The sequence below is a fragment of the Microtus oregoni genome, unplaced genomic scaffold (assembly GCF_018167655.1).
Source record: "Microtus oregoni isolate MIOR12 unplaced genomic scaffold, Mior012 000006F_ref0000085, whole genome shotgun sequence".
Taxonomy (NCBI): domain Eukaryota; kingdom Metazoa; phylum Chordata; class Mammalia; order Rodentia; family Cricetidae; genus Microtus; species Microtus oregoni.
In genome coordinates, this window is record NW_024543065.1 from 28067320 (window position 1) to 28085266 (window position 17947).

At 42.7% G+C, this 17947-nt stretch overlaps 1 protein-coding gene across 3 annotated transcripts in view; it reads right to left on the minus strand.

Moving 5' to 3' along the window:
• The window catches only part of Armc2 (armadillo repeat containing 2), a 109615-nt gene that overhangs the window by 24740 nt on the left and 66928 nt on the right, over window positions 1-17947 (minus strand). For all 3 annotated transcript variants that reach the window (XM_041654012.1, XM_041654011.1, XM_041654014.1), the window contains exons 11-12: window positions 17105-17250; window positions 13072-13171 (exon numbers count right to left, since the gene is read on the minus strand). In XM_041654012.1, coding sequence (XP_041509946.1) covers window positions 13072-13171; window positions 17105-17250 — 246 coding nt within the window. The remainder of the gene's footprint in view (window positions 1-13071; window positions 13172-17104; window positions 17251-17947) is intronic.

Here is a 17947-nt window from a genome sequence, read left to right on the forward strand (position 1 = left end):
ATATCAGAAAAGGGAAAAAAAAGATTCAAGCCATGTGGTGGTGGCCCATGTTTTTGATCCTGAGCACTCAGGAGGCAGAGGCAGGCCAACTTGGTCGGTAGAAACAGTTCTAGAACAGCCAGAGAAACCCTGTCTCAAACAATAGCAAAAAATAAATAAGTAAATAAACAAATAAACAAAAAAAGAAAGAAAAGAAAAAGAAAAAAGATTTAAAAACACACACAGCTATAGAAGTTATCTTGATTCCATTTTAGCATGGCTCTTGGCAACAAGCCATGTCGTAGTCAGAAGTGCAGAGTGCTTCGGAAGCACAGGGGACAGGCACGCAGGGCGTTCTCAGAGCAGCTACCAAAGATTAGCTAACTGTGTGTGTCACAGAGAATACAGTCCAGTTCCAGTCAGATGAGGGGTGCAAATAAGAAATGGACACGGACAAAAAGGCTCTGTGGAGCTTGGCTGTCTCTGGTTCTCCCTGCTGCTTCTGAGGGCAGGACTGACCCAGCACCGTTCACACACTGGACAGCCCCTCTTCCCTGTGTTACCCCCCCCAGGCCCACTGGGGGTCCCTTCCTTAATTTTATTCAACGTTAATTTTTAAATTACTTTTATTTTGTGCGTATGGGTGTTCTGACTGCATGGGTGTGAGCCAGGTGTCTGTAAAGGCCAGGAGAGGGCAGGCATCAAATCCCCTGAACCCGGAGCTTACAGACACTTATGAGTCACTAGGTGAGTGCTGGGATCCAACCCAGGTCCTCTGCAAGAGCAGTCAGTGCTTGGAACCACGGAGCCATCTCTTCAGACCCTCAACATTAGGTTTTCAATATGCAAGATATTCCTAGTTATATTGGGCCAATCAATGCTAACTTTTAAGTTGTCTAAATACATGCTGTTGGGACAGCATGAAGATCCATCCTGAAGGAAATGAAGACCGCGCCTAATTTCTCATAAATCCCTTTTCCCTTGATGTCTTCACAAACTTGGATTAGAATTCTTCATAGGTTAAATTAATATTTTTTTCTATTTTGTTTTTCAAGACAGTTATTTAGACAGGGTTTCTCTGTGTAGCCCTGGCTATCTGGAGCTCTCTCTCTGAAGACTGGGCTGGACTTGAACCCAGCAACCTGCCTCCATGGTCTCTGCTTGAGTTCCTGCCCTCACTGCTTTAGATGATGAAATGCTATATAGAACTGTGAGTGACATAAATCCTCTCCTCCCCAGGTTGCTTTTGGTCATGGTCTTTCATCACAGCAACGGCAAGTTACCCTCACTTAAACCCTAGCGAAGACATGAGAACATGCGAGGTCGTGGTTTGCTCCAACTTACTGGCAATGAGTTCAGGAAACTTTAAAGTTTTAAACTATAAAGTTTTATGATTTAACTGTTTCAACCTAAAAAGCAATGTTTACAAATGCATGTGAATATCACATGACCGAAATACCGTATAAAAATAAAACTTGGATGTGCAACACAAGAGTCTCCCACAGGTTTTATTACATTTTATTTGTGTTGCTGGGGACAGACACTTGGGGCCTTTCCCACAGCAGGCGAGAGCTCTACCACATGGCCCTGCCCATTTCCAGTCCTCTTCTAAATATTTTCTTGAGAGGGGGTCTCACAAAGTTGAAAGCACTCTGCTGTGGCCCAGGCAGGCCTTGAACTTGCAATTCTCCTTGCTCAGCCTCTTGTAGTTGAGTACAGTAGCCTACAGTATAGGCCAGAGTCATCAGAACGCTCCCAGGCTGGGGTTTGTGATGGTCACTGGAACCCAGGGTTTAGGGACTGAATTCATTTGTATTTATTTGCCCCGTTACTACTTACTGCTGTCAGCGTTTGACTCAGCACACTTAATGGCTACAGTGGCATATGCACCATTTCATCTTCTGGACCACATTGTACTTGGGTGTCTACTGAGAAAGCAATCTCTCATTCAGTTAGCTGACTTTTCATTTTAGTCTATTATATAGGTGTTCTGTCCCAATGAAGGTCAAAACTGCTTTTCCAAACCACAGGGGTTTTTTGTTTGGTTGGTTGGTTTTTTGGTTTTTCATGACAGAGTTTCTCTGTGTAACCCTGGCAGTCCTGGAACTCACTCTGCACTAACCACAGTCTCCATCAGAACCAAGCATCACCCAGGGCCCTGTAAAGAAATGAGGGTCTCCTATCCAAACACTAATTAAGAGGAACTAATAGTGCTTAGCTTCTGAGAGAGACAAGATCAGGCATAGTTGAAATATGAAGTGTGAGTTTCTAGAACCCTCTGAAGGTTAATTAGGTCAATTTCTTGGGAATGTCTAGTGGGGGCACCTGACTTAGAAAGAAACAAAACTTTAAGGTGTAGCAGACCATTCCCGATGGCAAAGCCCTTGCTACCATCTCTGTACACTAAGAGACCACAACACTTTCAAATATATTTCTACAACCCAGGTTAATCTTGCAGAAACAGCTCATACAACACTATAATCACAATCAATAATAATTCTGCTTAAGTTGCCATGGGGCTGAGTTCCATTTTGAAGTTTAGACTCTCTAGAAACTGGCTTTATTTATCAGGGGTGGGGTGGGAATTTGGTCTGGGCTGTTCCCTGGGGCCTGTGCTGATCTGAAGTAACTTTAAATCGACCCTTTCTGTTTTGCTGTTTTTATGGCATCCACCAGTATGAGAAGAAGGGGGTAGTTATTAGTACGTCTCCTCCAAACCAGGAGAACATAAATATTTAGGGAGATACTGGAGTATTAGGAAAACATATTCTGTAATACTTTACAGGTTCCAACACGTCTCACAGATTCCAAATTCATTCTTTCCACACCCAGAGTCACCGATGTGAGCCTCTCTCTCTCTCTCTCTCTCTCTCTCTCTCTCTCTCTCTCTCTCTCTCTCTCACACACACACACACACACAGAAACACAGAGACACACACATACACAGATACACACATACCACACAAGAGACACATAATACACAGACACACACATACATACACACATCACACACATACACCATACACATACACACAGACACACACACATACCACAAACACCACACACATAGATACACACAGACATACCACACACACATATATGCCACACACAGAGATACATACACACAGACACACACTACACACAGAGAGACACACACACAGATACCACACACATAGACACAGACACATAGACACACAGACACCACACACATAGACACTCACCACATCATGGCCTGTGTCCCCTGGGGAGCTCCTGGCAGTTGGCAAGGCATCTGCATAAGTAACATTCTTGGTACGAGAATTATGGGCGCTTTGGTTAATGACTTGAGGAAGCAATTGAGACACATAATTACTTCCTTGTAGCCTGACTACTCTCCCTGCTCTTGTAAAATATTTTGGCTTGGAGGAAAGTATAAATTAGGTATTTTTCTTACCAGAAAAAAAAGCTCAAAACTGTAACATTGCAATACTCAAGTAAAAGATATAATAAGGGATACCTGTGAAAAAATAAATTTCATTCTCATATTTATTTATTTCATTGTATGTGTATCTGTGTTTAGCTCACACATATGTCACCATATATGTGTTTGGTGCCTGAGGAGGTCAGAAAGAAGCATGGGATCTCCTGGAACTGGAGCTATAGATGGTTGTGAGCCACCATGTGAGGACTGGAAATCAAACCTGGGTTTTCTGTAAGAACAGGTACTCTTAACAACTGAGTCATCTCTCTAGTCCCACAGATACATTTTCAAAAGTTAAAAACATAACATAAAAATTAACAGTTTAAAAATTATTTCTCAGCTGAGTGTGATGGAGTACACCCGTATGTGGAGACAGAATGATCAGGAGCTTCAGGTAATCCTGGCTGCCTAGCAAGCTGAAGGCCAGCCTGAGCTATATGAGACCTTAAGCTCTGCCCTACCCCCCCCCACACACACACATTATTTATCTCACTAATGAGGAAGCCAATATGATAATGAAGAACTGAGCATTTATAAGCATTTAAAAAGATATGAGTGTTAATCATGGTAGCACACTTCTAGTTCCAGCACTCAGGAGTACAGCAAGTTCAAGGGCAGCCTGGGCTACTGAGGTCCTATCTCAAAACAACAACAGCTGATGTATAATTCTCCTCTGTAGGCTGTGAATATTACCATTGGTTAATAAAGAAGTTGCTTTGGCTTATGGAAGGACAGGATAGAAGTAGGTGGGAAAATTAAACTGAATGCTGGGAGAAAGAAGGCAGAGTCAGGCAGTTGCCATGTAGCTGCTGAAGGAGAAAGATGCCGGAACCTTACCAGTAGGCCACAGTCTCATGGTGATACATAGATTAATAGAAATGGGTTAATTTAACATGTAAGAGTTAACTAGAAATACATCTGAGCCATTGACCAAACAGTGTAATTACAAAAAAAAAATGGCAATTAATACAGTTTCTGTGAGATTATTTGGATCTGGGCAGCTGGAAAACAAACGAGCAGTCTCCATTTACAAATGATGCTAACACGGGACAACTACATCCACATAAAACCTTGAGAGAGCTTGGGAAACAATTCTAGACACAAAAGAACAGAGTTAAGCATGGCTTTTTGGTAGCAGTATTTTCTCGGGTAGGATTTGTTTGCTAGAAAGGCAAGCAGGAGCATGATTCCTTTAAGAGAAGGATTCCTGACTCAGTGTTAAGAGCAAAAACTGTGCAGCTCCTTTAAGAGACGGCTTCCTGATTCATGCTGCTGATGCAAATGGTTCTGGCCCTTTGGGGGGGGTCTTTGGACCACTTGAATGGGGATTGTGGAAAGCGTGCTTCTAGTTATTTGGTGGCAGCATGGGCCAACTGCTTCCCAGAGTTGAGGTGATGAGCACAGCTCCCACCCAATGGTCCCAGAGCTGGTGGTGAATGTACCTCCACCATGGTAAAAGGCCAAGAGAGAAGGAGCCAGCATTCAGGGCTGCGATGACCACACTGCTTACCATTTTAAAAGAAATGATTGCCAGAAAAAGATTTCACATACATAATAGGACAAATTTAGACATAAAAGACTTCTAAATGAGACACAGTGTGTTTTTCAAAATGTATGTAGGCTTAGGAGGAGAGGGAAAAAAAGTATAGACAGTTATAAAAAAAATCGTTTAAAAATAAAACAGTCTTTAAAGAGATGGAAAAGTAATATGAAAGAGTACAGACAGTCATAGATTAAAGGAGCAAAGATAATAAAATAAATATTAAAAACTAATAGAAAAAAATAAGCCATGTAAAGATAGAATATACCCAGAGAGTTTGGATTATGCATATTATTGTGTTTTCTTTGAATTTTTTATTCCAGAGAGGCATTTGATTCTGGGGAATGCTAAACCAAACCAACATATATATTTTAAAGGTATCTTGACTTCAAAATTTGAGTTTAGGAATATGTTATGGAAAAGAGGTTCTGCTTTTGTTTCCATAGAAGATGAAAACTTATGGATTCCTTCCTGGCTGTTGTGGTTTGATAGAATAAGACCCCCTCAAAAGGTCTCTATGAACCATAAAAATACTTCACCCAACAAACATCATAAAGCAGTTTGGAGAAAACAATGCCCAAATTCCCAAAATGATTGTTTATAAATGTTTATTTTCATTTTAAAAAGGTTGGTTAAAAATGGCTAATGGAAATAAGGAGGATATGATATAGAAATGAATACTTTAAATTGGTATGGATTCTGATCTATTGATGCAAATTTAGGTTGATTTTGTTACACTGTGTTCATGTCTTTTTGCTCTTGTTTAAGGTATTGTGTTTGTGCAGCTCATTTAAAATGTATAATTAAAAATTACAAATTAATAGATAGTCATTTATAATAGTCAAACTTATAGTCATGTTAGTTAGGTTTTCTAGATATATAGAGAGATATTTCAGTTAGATAATCTTCAATACTTCAAAAGCCTATAGAATATAGCATTAAAATGTTTTAAGAACTTAGACTTTTCTCAACAGTGAGACATATCCACTTCTGGCAGTACCAATTACACCAAAGAGGTTGATGGGCATCAAAGTAACTTGCTATGAAATTTGCCTTTAATGTGACAAGGCTACACATTTGGGCAAGAAACTGTTTTTGCCTGGACTGCTTGACAGTATGCTGTATGAACTGGACATGCAGGACCTACAGAAAAATGACTGCTGAACTTGCCTAATGAAGGTGGGACAGTCCTTCTGCTTTATGAAAGAGTCTGCCAGACATTTTTCAGGACACAGAAGAAAGTGCCTGACAAATTGCCAATATAGGCAAAACAGTCCTTCAAATTTCCTTCTTCATGGAAAAATCTGCCAGATACTATGGGCCTGTAGGCTGAAGATGGATGCCCCAATGTTACAGAAGAACTTTGGGTGATTGTCCAGGCATCAAGATGTCTCTGTCAATTATAGACTTTTAGAAGTTGCTTACAATGTACTTCCTGTTTTCTTAGGTAATTATATCATTCTGGAGTCTTTGATAAAGTTGAAAACAAATAGTTATAGTTATAATTTTCAGATACAAATAGATTATATATCTGTTTTGCTTTATGTAATTTTATTATCTTAAAGTTAAAACTTTCCTTTTTATTTAGACAGAAAGGGGGAGATGATGTGGGATTCCCCTCTGTATGCTATGAATATGTTTTATTACCACTGGTTAATAAAGAAGCTGCTTTGGCCTATAGCAGGGCAGAATAGAGTTAAGCAGAAAAACTAAACTGAATGCAGGGAAAGAGAAGGCAGAGTCAGGCAGATGCCATGTATTTGCTGAAGGAGGACGATGCCAGAACCTTACAACTTTATGGTAATACATAGATTAATAGAAATGAGTTAATTAAATATGTAAGAGCTAACTAGAAATACATCTGAACCATTGGCCAGTGTTGTAATTAATATAGTTTCTGTGTGATTATTTGGGTCTAGAGAGCCGGGGAAACAAACAAGTAATCTCTGTTTACAAACAACAAACAAACAAACAAACAAAACAAAGCAAGAATATTACAATAAGATTTTGGGGCTAGAAACTATGGTGGTTTGAATGAGAATAACCACGATACATGTATATTTTAAACACTTAGTCCCCACATGAAAGAATTTTGGGGAAGGTGTGGTAGTTTGAAAGAAAATAGCCTCATAGAAAGTAACTATTAAGAGGTATTATGGAATATTTGATCACACTGTGTGTAAATATGTTGCTGTTTCACCTTGCCTGCCTAGGCATCTTTTGATTGGTTTAATAAAGAGCCAAACAGCCAATAGCTAGGCAGGTGAGGATAAACAGGACTTCTGGGTGGAGATAGGAACTCTGGGAAGAATCTGAGGCATGGGATTCGCCAATGAATGAGACATGGAGGGAGCCAGGCATACAGTATAGAGGAGGTAACAAGCCATGTGGCAGAATGTAGATTAATATAAATGGTTTACTTTAAAAAATTAAAAGACCTAGTTGGGACCAAGCCTAAGCTAAGGCCAATCTTTCATAATTAATAAGAAGTCTCTGTGTTATTATTTGGGAGCTGGTGGTTCAAAGAAAGACCAGGCTATAAGGAAGTATGGCTTTGTTGGAGTAGTCATGGCCTTGTTGGAGGAAGTATGTCACTGTGGGGGTGAGCTTTTGGTGTGGGAAGTCCTTCTGTATATGTGTTGCTTTTATTGGTTAATGAATAAAGAATCTTTTGCCCAATGGCTTAACAGAATATAGCCAGGCTGGAAAAGATATATACTGAGAACAGGTCGAGTCAGGAAGACGCCATAGAGCCTCCAGAGGAGAAAGACACAAGCTGTTAGCTAGAACCTTGCTGGTAGGCCACAAGCTTTATGGTAAAATATAAAATAATAGAAATAGGTTAACCAAAGATATAAGAGCTAGCTAGGAATACACTTAAGTGATTGGTCAAGCAGTGATTTAAATAATACTGTTTCTGAGTGATTATTTCAGGAGTCTAGGTGGCTGGGAAACAAACAAGTGGCCTCCAACAACGGGCTTTGATGTGTCCCATGGTCAAGCTATGCTCAATGGGACACAGAGTTACTTCTACTGCCTTTGGATGAAGATGTGAAACTCTCAGCTCCTTCTCCAGCACCATGTCTGCCTGCATGTCACCAAGTCCCACCATGAAGATAATGGACTAAACCTCTGAAACTGTGAGCCGGCCCCAATTAAATGTTTTCCCTTAAAAGAGTTGCTGTGATCATGGTGCTTCTGCAGTAATAGAAACCCTAACTAAGACAGAAGGAGTAGGAGGCATGGCCTTGTTAGAAAAGAATGTTACTAGGGTTGGGCTTTGAGGTTTGTGCCTCTCTCTGCCTCCCTGCTTATAGATTAAAATGTGAGGTCTTTAGCTGGTCCTGCCACCATACTTCGGTCTGCCATAATAGAGTCTAACCCTCTGAAACTGGAAGCCCAAATTAAATGCTTTCTTTTATATGTTGCCTTAGAAAGTAACTGAAATACACCAGAAAAACAGCTTATAGGGTAATGGACCCGTAACTGTTGCAGTGACCCTATCTACCATCTAACACCTACAAGTTAGGTGCAACTTCACAATGGCTAGGCTTCAATCAGTCAACAGCCAATTTAAAGTGAGACCACTCCGCTAAAGACTGAGGCCATTGTCAAGCCATGCTTTCTCCCCTCACACCTTATTGGTGAGCTTTGAATACTTTCACTTTTCCTGAGGTAAGACGAGTTCACCCATGGAGCAATACACAAGCATCGAAGCATTGCACACGGTGGAGTTTCACTGAACTCTGGGAAGGCATTTCTTTGGCTTAAGGTGGGTAGTGAAGGGAAAACCATGCCCGGGGGTGAGGCACAGGGCAACAGGCCTGCAGCTGTTGTCTTCACAGGTCTCTGTCAGTGGGAGCACAGGGGGTACTGCTTCCGGGCTTCCATTATCACTATGTCACTGTTCGGTCTTCCCTTTGTTGTTCAGTTCCTGTTCCACCTTGTCTGAAGGTCAGAGAGTTTGAGCTGATTTTCGCTCTTCCAAAGTTCTTGACCAAAGGTGTGGTGTGGCACAAAACAAGGTATCCTGGCCTAGGGTGTGGTTACTTGGTGTTTTGGACATTAGGATGGCCCTTAGAGGTAGATTCTTCACTCTGACCACAAGGTCAGAGAATTCAAGCTTACTTCTGCTCCTTTTTTTTGAAATAGGAGGTTTGACGTAGGGAGTGGCTGCCTTCAGGATACTTGGTCTAGGGTGGGTTCAGTGCCCCAGACATCAACTGTTCTTCTCAGGAGCTAAAAGCTTGATGTCCCAAGTACTGGAGCAAGTAACTGTTCTGGTTGTTCTTTGGATCATGTTAAAGCAGGCTTTTACTTTTTTCTCGCCTTTTGTATTGGATTATAAAAGTGCATGCAAAATTAAATACTGACGGACTCAGAATTCAAAACTCAAATTCAGTATTTAATATCCACTAAGTTGCCCTCCCGGTATATCCTGTCTCTGTGTTTCTTTCTTATCTCTGCTCCTCCTATCTAACGTTTCTAATCCTCAGGCCCCTGCCTTGGAACATATGAATCCCCCGTGGCCAGGACTAGGAGTCACCCCAAAAATGTGGCTCCGGATATATGACAGCTGAACATGGCACAACCCACAATATGGATATAGGTCAGGGTTGTGGGTATATATATGTGTGTGTGTGTGTGTGGTGTATGTTTGTGAGTGTGTGGTAGGTGTGTGTATGAGTGTGTATGTGGTATTTGTGTGAGTTTATGTGGTGGGTGTGAGTGTGTGTGGTATGTATGTGTGTCTGTGAGAGAATGTGTGTGTAGTATATATGTATGAATATGGGTGTGTATGAGTGTGTGTGGAATGTGTGTGAATGTATGTGGTCTGTGTATATGAATGTGCGTGTGTGAGTCTGTAGTATATGTATATGGTGTATGTATATATGTATGTCTGTGAGAGAATGTGTGCATTTGTGTGTGTGGTATGGTGGTGAGTGTGTGTGTATGCACAGGCACAAGTGTGTGCATATGTACAGGACATGTGAAGGCTAGAGGGTGACATCCACCATATTCCTTAATGACTCTCCACCTTATATACTGAGGCAGGGTCTCTCACTTGGACTCAGAGGTCACCAATGTGGCTAGTCCAGGTAACCAGATTCACCTCAGGGACTTCTGTACTGGAACTGCGGGGGCCACCATGCCACCGGCTGGCTTTTACATAGGTACTGGAGGAGCCCCAGTTCTGGCGCTTGTGCAGCAAACTCATTCTCTTATAAGCCATCATGTCCCCAGCCCGTGAAAACCTTAACGCAAGGCAAAAAGAGAACTTCTCCAGCTAAGTCATCTAGGCCACCCAGACAAAACCTCCGCAGTAACGACAACAATGATGGAGGAATAAAATTACAAAGACCACAAAATTCAATCACAAGACAAAGTGTAGAAGTCTCTTCTAACTATAACACCTAAAAAATTTCTTTCCAGACTATAAAAAAAAAACATATTTTCTCTTTTCTTTTTCCTTAAAAAAAGAAAATCCTGGGGCTTAGAAGATGGTTCCGTGGCTAACCTGCTCACTGTGCAAGAATGATTTCAGGTTCCCTAAATTCAGATTCCCAGCACACACATGAACAGCTGCACGAGGTGGCACACGCTTGTAATCCCAGCACTGCAGAGATCTGGGTGGTGCCATGCTGGCAACCAGCCTGGACAGTCAGTGAGCTCCAGCTTCTGTGAATGCTCCTGTCTCAAAAGGTAAGGAGGACAGCAGGAGAGGAGGATGCCCAACCCTGACCTTTGGCCTACAGAGGGACATATGCGGGAGTGCACTGTTCACTCCCCAAAACACAGCCCCCGCAGACTCCCCCAAATGCAAAAGAAAAAAGTCCAAAATAACAAGGTTTATTTTTGAATTAATTCATTGTCAAAAGATTACAGTCAGATTACAAAGATAGTTTCATTTACAAAATCTAAATTAAGAAATGCTTGATGCTGGGCAGTGGTGGTGCACACATTTAATTCCAGAACTTGGGAGGCAGAAGCAGGTGGATCTCTGTGAGTTTGAGGCCAGCCTGATCTACAAAGTGAGTTCCAGGACAGCCAGGCCTACACAGAGAAACCTGTGTCCAAAAAACCAAACAAACAACAAAAAAAGAAAAAGAAAGGGAGGGAGGGAGGGAGGAAGTAAGGGAGGGAAAAAGAAGTGCTTGGTGGACAAGTGAACAGCATGCTGTGAACACTTTAAAGTAGACTAAGCAAGTTCACTTATTGTCTGACATGAGAAATTCTCTCATCTTGAAGTCTTTAAAAGGACACAGTTTGTAGGACTTCACACTCATGTGAAGGGCTTGCAGCCCAAATACTCAGAGGGAAACTCACGTGCGGTGCAGAGTATTGTGGCACATGCCTGTAATTCCAGCACTTAGGGGGCTGAGGCAGGAGAATCTCAAGGACAGGTCAGCCTTGATTCCGAAGTGAGGCCAGGCCAGCCTGGGCTACTCAGCAAGGCTCTGCCTGCCTCTGCTGTCTGCCCTCTGCTGTCTATTTCCTGTCCCGCTGACTTCCGCCCCATGTCTCTTATATGTGTACATACACAAATAAATATTTGCAAATCGTTTTTTGACTTAAGAACTTACCAGGACTCTCAGCAAGGTCTTATCTTTAAATTGAAGCAATGACAGAAATTTCTATATCACTAAAAACACAGTAAGTGGCTAAAATATTGTAAGCCGACAAACGTAGTCCTTTTCAGCAGAAGTACTTGGCTGGAAAATTCAAATTCAGTTCCATTTGGTGGCAATAGGGTGTATGTTTTAAGGTGTTTGGGCCTGACATAAAGACAAAGTTTTGGATGAATGTCACCCTGGTCGACATGTGACTTCAGCAGCCTGAAGCTGCTGCACCTTAAGCAACTTTAAGAACTTGCTATAAATAAAAATAAATATATTTGAGTTTATGTTTAAAACGTCTCTTTAGTCATTTACAAAGGTAAATAAAAGAAGGCTCTACTTAACACATAGTCGAAATGTTAGTATTTGTACCGAGTATACGAGAGAAGTCATCTGTGAGGTTTGTTATGTTAAGGCGGTCTCACATGTAACCCAGGTTTGCCTCTGAACTACTTATATTCCTCCCTCACCTCTCAAGTACGGGATCACAGATGTGTGCCACCACATCTGGCTAAATGCATCACTGAAAACAACTATACAGTCAGCAAGAATCCTCATTGGGTTATGGAACCTAAAGACTCACTGGGGCAAGGAACTTGTTGTCTAACATGATCTGATCTCAATCCCTGGTCCCATCTGGTAGAGAGAGAGAAGCAACTAGTGCAAATTGTCCTCTCAGCTCCACACATTGTGTGTGTGTGTGTGTGTGTGTGTGTGTGTGTGTGTGTGTGTAACAAATAATTAAATGGACAAATGTAAGTTTGGAATGTAAAAAACATATTACACACCTTTCCTGATTCACTAAAGCACTTGCTGCGCTGACCCAGGTTCAGTCCCCAGGACCCCCATCAGGTGTCTACAACTACCTATAACTCCACTTCCGGGGGACCCAACACCCTCTTCTGGCTTCCTAGGGTCCCTGTATGCATGTGGTACGCAGACACACACTCAGGCCCACATATGTACACATAAATACATAAATCTTCAATTGCTTTATCTTGAAATTCCACATTGTAAAATACAATAGGATCAAAGAATTAGTGAATTTAAAGGCTAAAACAATATTCAAAGTACCTCCCATGTAGAGGATCCCAAGCTTGTGCCTGCTTGTTAAATCCCTTGTGGTTCTTGTAAAAATGCTGATGGGCAGGACTTCTGCCCATCCTTCTACTGAAATAGCCAGCGCACTTCATGCCCACACCAGGTCAGCTCATGCAGGCACTGTGTCCTGCTGTCCACACCCTAAATTGGGAGCTGCCCATAACAACCACATCTCAGGGAGGCAGCTTCTGCCTTGGATCACTCTGTGTTTTATCCTCACACGTATCCACTGCCTCCTGGGGCTACTGTACCACTCATGGAAGCTTCTGGCAGGAACCAGCATGTTAAAAGCATAAACTCACGTAGCATGGGCTTCCACAAGTACACCAGTGCACAGGCATTGAGGACACCGAGGAAAGAAACGCACGACTGACCTGTTTCTCCTGGTATTTGTTCAACAGACTCAGAAACAAAGCGTAGCATCTGGAATAGCTGGCCAGGGCTGCACAACAGTCACGGTAAGAGGTCAGTTTGCTGCGGGTAAGGACAAAGGGGAAAAGAGTAAATTCTATCTTCTTTCATTCAAGTGCACATAGTAAAACTCTAAATGTAGACCATGCCAGCTCATGAAAACAAGTACAGAAATGTCTCAGTCCAGAGAAATGGAGTGATTCACTGTCCAAAGATGTCAGTTAGATTACAAAGATAAAGTTTAGTTTACAAAGTCCAGAGGAAACACAGAGAGACTTGCTATCTGTGCTACACTGTGGGGACAGAGGGAACTTTTAAAAGTCTTTCGTTAGGGGGCTGAGGACCTAGCTCTGTGGTAAACACTTGTCTAGCAAGCATCAGCCTCTGGGTTTTGTTCCCAAGAGGGGCAGAGCCCTGGAGATGGCAGCATAGTGTCCGACTTTACTTTCTATTGCTGTGATGAACACCACGACCAAGAGCGACTTGGAGAGTGGAGGGTTAATGATTGGGGGCTGGAGAGGCGGCTCAACTGTTAAGGGCACTGACTGCTCTTACACAGATGCAGGCTCAGTTTCCGGTGCCCACAAAGTGGCTCAGCCTGTAATTCCAGCTCCAGTAGAGGAAGCAGCCTCTTCCAACCTCTGAGGTCACCAGACACACACGTGGTGTACATACATACATGCAGGCATTCACAGTATACATAAAATAAATCTTTACAAAAATAAAAAACTAATGACAGTCAAACTATTCGCAAGATGGATCAAAGAAATAATTTAAAAAAACCATAAAGCATCAAACTAAACATCAAGCTAAACATGAAAAGCAATTTTAATAACCAAGAGGCCACATGTGAATTCTAGCCGGGCCGGTAGTGGTACACCCCTTTAATTCCAGCACTCGGGAGGCAGAGGCTGGCAGATATCTGAGTTCAAGGCCAGTCTGGTTTATTGAATGAGTTCTACTACGGTCAGTACTAGACAGAGAAATCATCTCTCAATGGGGGAGAGGAGGCTGAGGCAGGATTGCCAGGAGTTCATGGCCAGCCTGGACTATGGGGTGAGACTATCTCACTGTATTAATTTATTAATTAAAATTTTAAAAAGAGGTGGAGAAAAGTTGCAATATTTTGACAAAAGCAAAATAATCATTCTCATTTGCAGGCAATTTACAAGAGAATCTATAGACAAACTCTTAGACATAATGCTCACCAGATACCTGAATATAAAATTAATAAGTAAATATTGATTCTATTTACAATCATCAGCATAGCCTCTGAGGTAGTGACTTTTCCATAAGGACCTAGGAATAAATCTGGAAAGGATGAGAAGTCTTTATAGGAATATTTACTAACTTGTATTAAAGGACATCTTAACTCTTAGGAGGCTGAGGTAAGAGGACAGGACTTTGAACCACTACCACTGTGGGGAGGGGGGAGGGAGAGAGAGCAGAGACGGGGGGGGGTATCATCTTGTAAGACTGTTGGCCATGCTCATAGAAGGAAAACGTAAATGCATAACTTAAGGCTTTTCTGAAATTGATCACCACCTGGTTACTGCTGAACGACCTAGATTCAGTGATTATCAAGTGAGGGGCAGAGCAAGTGCAAAGGTGTGATGTGTGATGTGATGTGATGTGTGTTGTGATGTGTGATGTGCTGTGTGATGTGTGATGTGTGATGTGATGTGTGATGTGATGTGATGTGATGTGTGATGTGCTGTGTGATGTGATGTGTGATGTGATGTGTGATGTGTGATGTGATGTGTGATGTGTGATGTGATGTGTGATGTGATGTGTGATGTGATGTGTGATGTGTGATGTGATGTGTGATGTGTGATGTGATGTGTGATGTGTGATGTGATGTGTGATGTGTGATGTGATGTGTGATGTGATGTGATGTGATGTGTGATGTGTGATGTGATGTGTGATGTGTGATGTGATGTGTGATGTGTGATGTGATGTGATGTGATGTGTGATGTGTGATGTGATGTATGATATGATGTGATGTGTGATGTGATGTGTGATGTGTGATGTGTGATGTGATGTGTGATGTGATGTGATGTGTGATGTGATGTGTGATATGATGTGATGTGTGATGTGTGATGTGTGATGTGTGATGTGTGATATGATGTGATGTGTGATGTGTGATGTGATGTTATGTTATGTGTGATGTGATGTGATGTGTGATGTGATGTGTGATATGATGTGGATGTGATGTGATGTGGATGTGATGTGATGTGTGAGTCCGAGTCCAAACGACTGACACGAAATTCTAAGGATATGATGTGAGAATCGAGCTGCCCAGGCCACAGTCCATGCAGCAGCCCTGCCCTCTGGCAGACACCCACAACTCCCACGGAGCACTGCCTGCCTGTAAGTCTCTACCTTACAGACTTGCAGGTGTCACCTGGAGAAGTAGTTTATATCAAAAGGGGTGCCGGACATTTATCCTGCCCCCTGCACCCTTCCTGCTTCCCGCCCGAGAACCAGAGCACCTGGCTACAGGTATGTGCTGTGAAAATGCCCTCAGCCTCAGAATGGTAAAACAAAAGTCACCACTTCTGCCATGCCGGCTCTTAGTTCTCTCTTCTGAGGCCCCACCTGCTGTGGACTATTAGTTTAAGATGTGTTCAATTCATTCACACTGTAGAATATTTGTTTATTGATGCAAAGATGTGTTGTATTCTTTTATGTTGCATTTGGTTAACTCTGAAAAGCTATGTTACTTTGCCTGCCTAAAACACCTGATTGGTCTAATAAAGAGCTGAATGGCCAATGGCTAGGCAGGAGAAAGGATAGGTGGGGTTGGCCAGCAGGGAGAATAAATAGGAGGAGAAACCTATAGAAGAGAGGAGAAGGAGGCCAGGGGCCAGAACAGCCAGTCACAGAGCAAGGAGAAAAGAAAGATATAGAGAATAGAGAAAGGTTAAAAAGCCCAGAGGCAAAACATAGTGAAAGAGAAACCGGATAATTTATTTAGAAAAGCTGGTTAGAAACAAGCCAAGTTAAGGCTGGGAATTCATAAGTAATAATAAGTCTCCAAGTATTTATTTGGGAGCTGGGTGGCAGGTCCCCAAAAGTTAAAAAAAAATCCAACTACATCTACCTATCTGTCTGCCTTCCCGAGGCATTAATATCCTAAAGACTCCACACTCCAGCAGTCTGTCTCAGGGCCCTTCTTGGGCCCACCAGAGACCTTACAAAAACAACTATTACAAATTAAACCAGATCACATCTGAATCCGCAATCTCCTTTTTGAGATAAAGCCCTTGAGTGTTATTTCCAGTATGCCAAAAATTGTGATGTGTTTTGTGGTACATCGTTCTTTATTCCAAGGGGCGACAAAGGCATCCAAGCAAAGTAACACACCCATGAGGCTAGCAGAGCCTTCCTAAGGGAGAGACTGGCGGCAAGCAGAGAGTGACATTACTCTCACACAAGAGGTCAGCCTCAATTGGGCATTTTAAATTACCTTCACAATGTTGTCTGTAGATGAGCACAACGGGGAGGGGGGGCTCCTTCCTAGTTACACACACACACACTAGAGGGAACTCAAGATGCATGTTCACGCTTGCTCCAGCTGGCTTCTCTTTGCCGTGATAAAACAGTGACTGACTCAGACCAACTCGGGGTAGGAAAGGGCTTGTTTGATGGCCCTGTCACAGGCCATTACCGAAGGAAGGCAAGTAAGGGTGGACATTGAAGCAGGAACTGAATCTGGGGCCATGGAGAATGCAGTCCAGGGCTTGCCTCCCACAGCTTGCTCCGCCAACCTTCTAGATAGCCCAGGTCCACCTGTCCAGATGTGCTTCCCACAGCGCTGGGCCACCCCACATTAATCAAGCAATGCAAGCGGGCATACCCACTGGCCCATCTGCTGGCGGCCATTCCTCAGCTGAGGTTTCTTCTTTCCTGCTGACCTGACTTCATACCCGGGTCACAAAGACTAACCCGTGCAGCATTTTTAATGAGGGGTCTTCGCTGTCTTGGTCTACCTACCTGAATATTCTGGCGATGTTGGTACAGACATCTTTGTCATCCATGTAGTGTTCCAGCACTGTGCAGAGCTGGGGGAAAGCCCCGAGGCTCAGGAGCTTGCTTCTCGTCAGAGGCGAGTCGGCCAGGTTTCTCAGCGTGGCAGTTGTCTAGGAGAACGTGAGTTGTCATTTTATTAAAACTTAAAACCAGGGCAACCACAAGGAAACCCACGCCTCCTGGGAGTGCCCCTGGGGGCGTGGGGTGGGGGAGTGGTGGTGCTGGGCACGGGTAGCATGTGCAGTTGTGAAGAATGGGAGACCGCTGGTGTGGATGCATGTGACTATAGTCTCAGCACGCACAAGGAAGTTGAGACACGATGGTTACAAGTTCAAACAAACAAATACAAAATCATGTAGATGGAATATTAATATTTTTAAGTAAACCGTTTACCAAACCCTCGTGTTAAACAATCACCATCTTGTCTTTGACTGACTCTGTCACAGACATGAGAATACTCCATATTCTGCATATTAGAACCTTCCTATTCCAAATATGTTTTTTCGATTTTTATTACATTTATTTATTTATTTATTTATTTATTGCATGTGTGTGTGCGCGCACCCTGTGGGGAGGGGTACCCACATGCTGTGGCACTCATGCAGAAGTCAAGAACAACTCTTCTCTGTTCCTACCATGTGTGTTCCGGGGGTCAGGTTTAGGTCATGGGGATTGGTGGCACAAGTGCCTTTACAAACTAAGCCATCTCAGCAGCCCCCACATTCTCTGTTATTGCTGCTGTTGTTTTTGAGATAGGATCCCGTGTAGCCCAGGCTGGCCTCATACTTGCTATGTAGCTGTGACTGA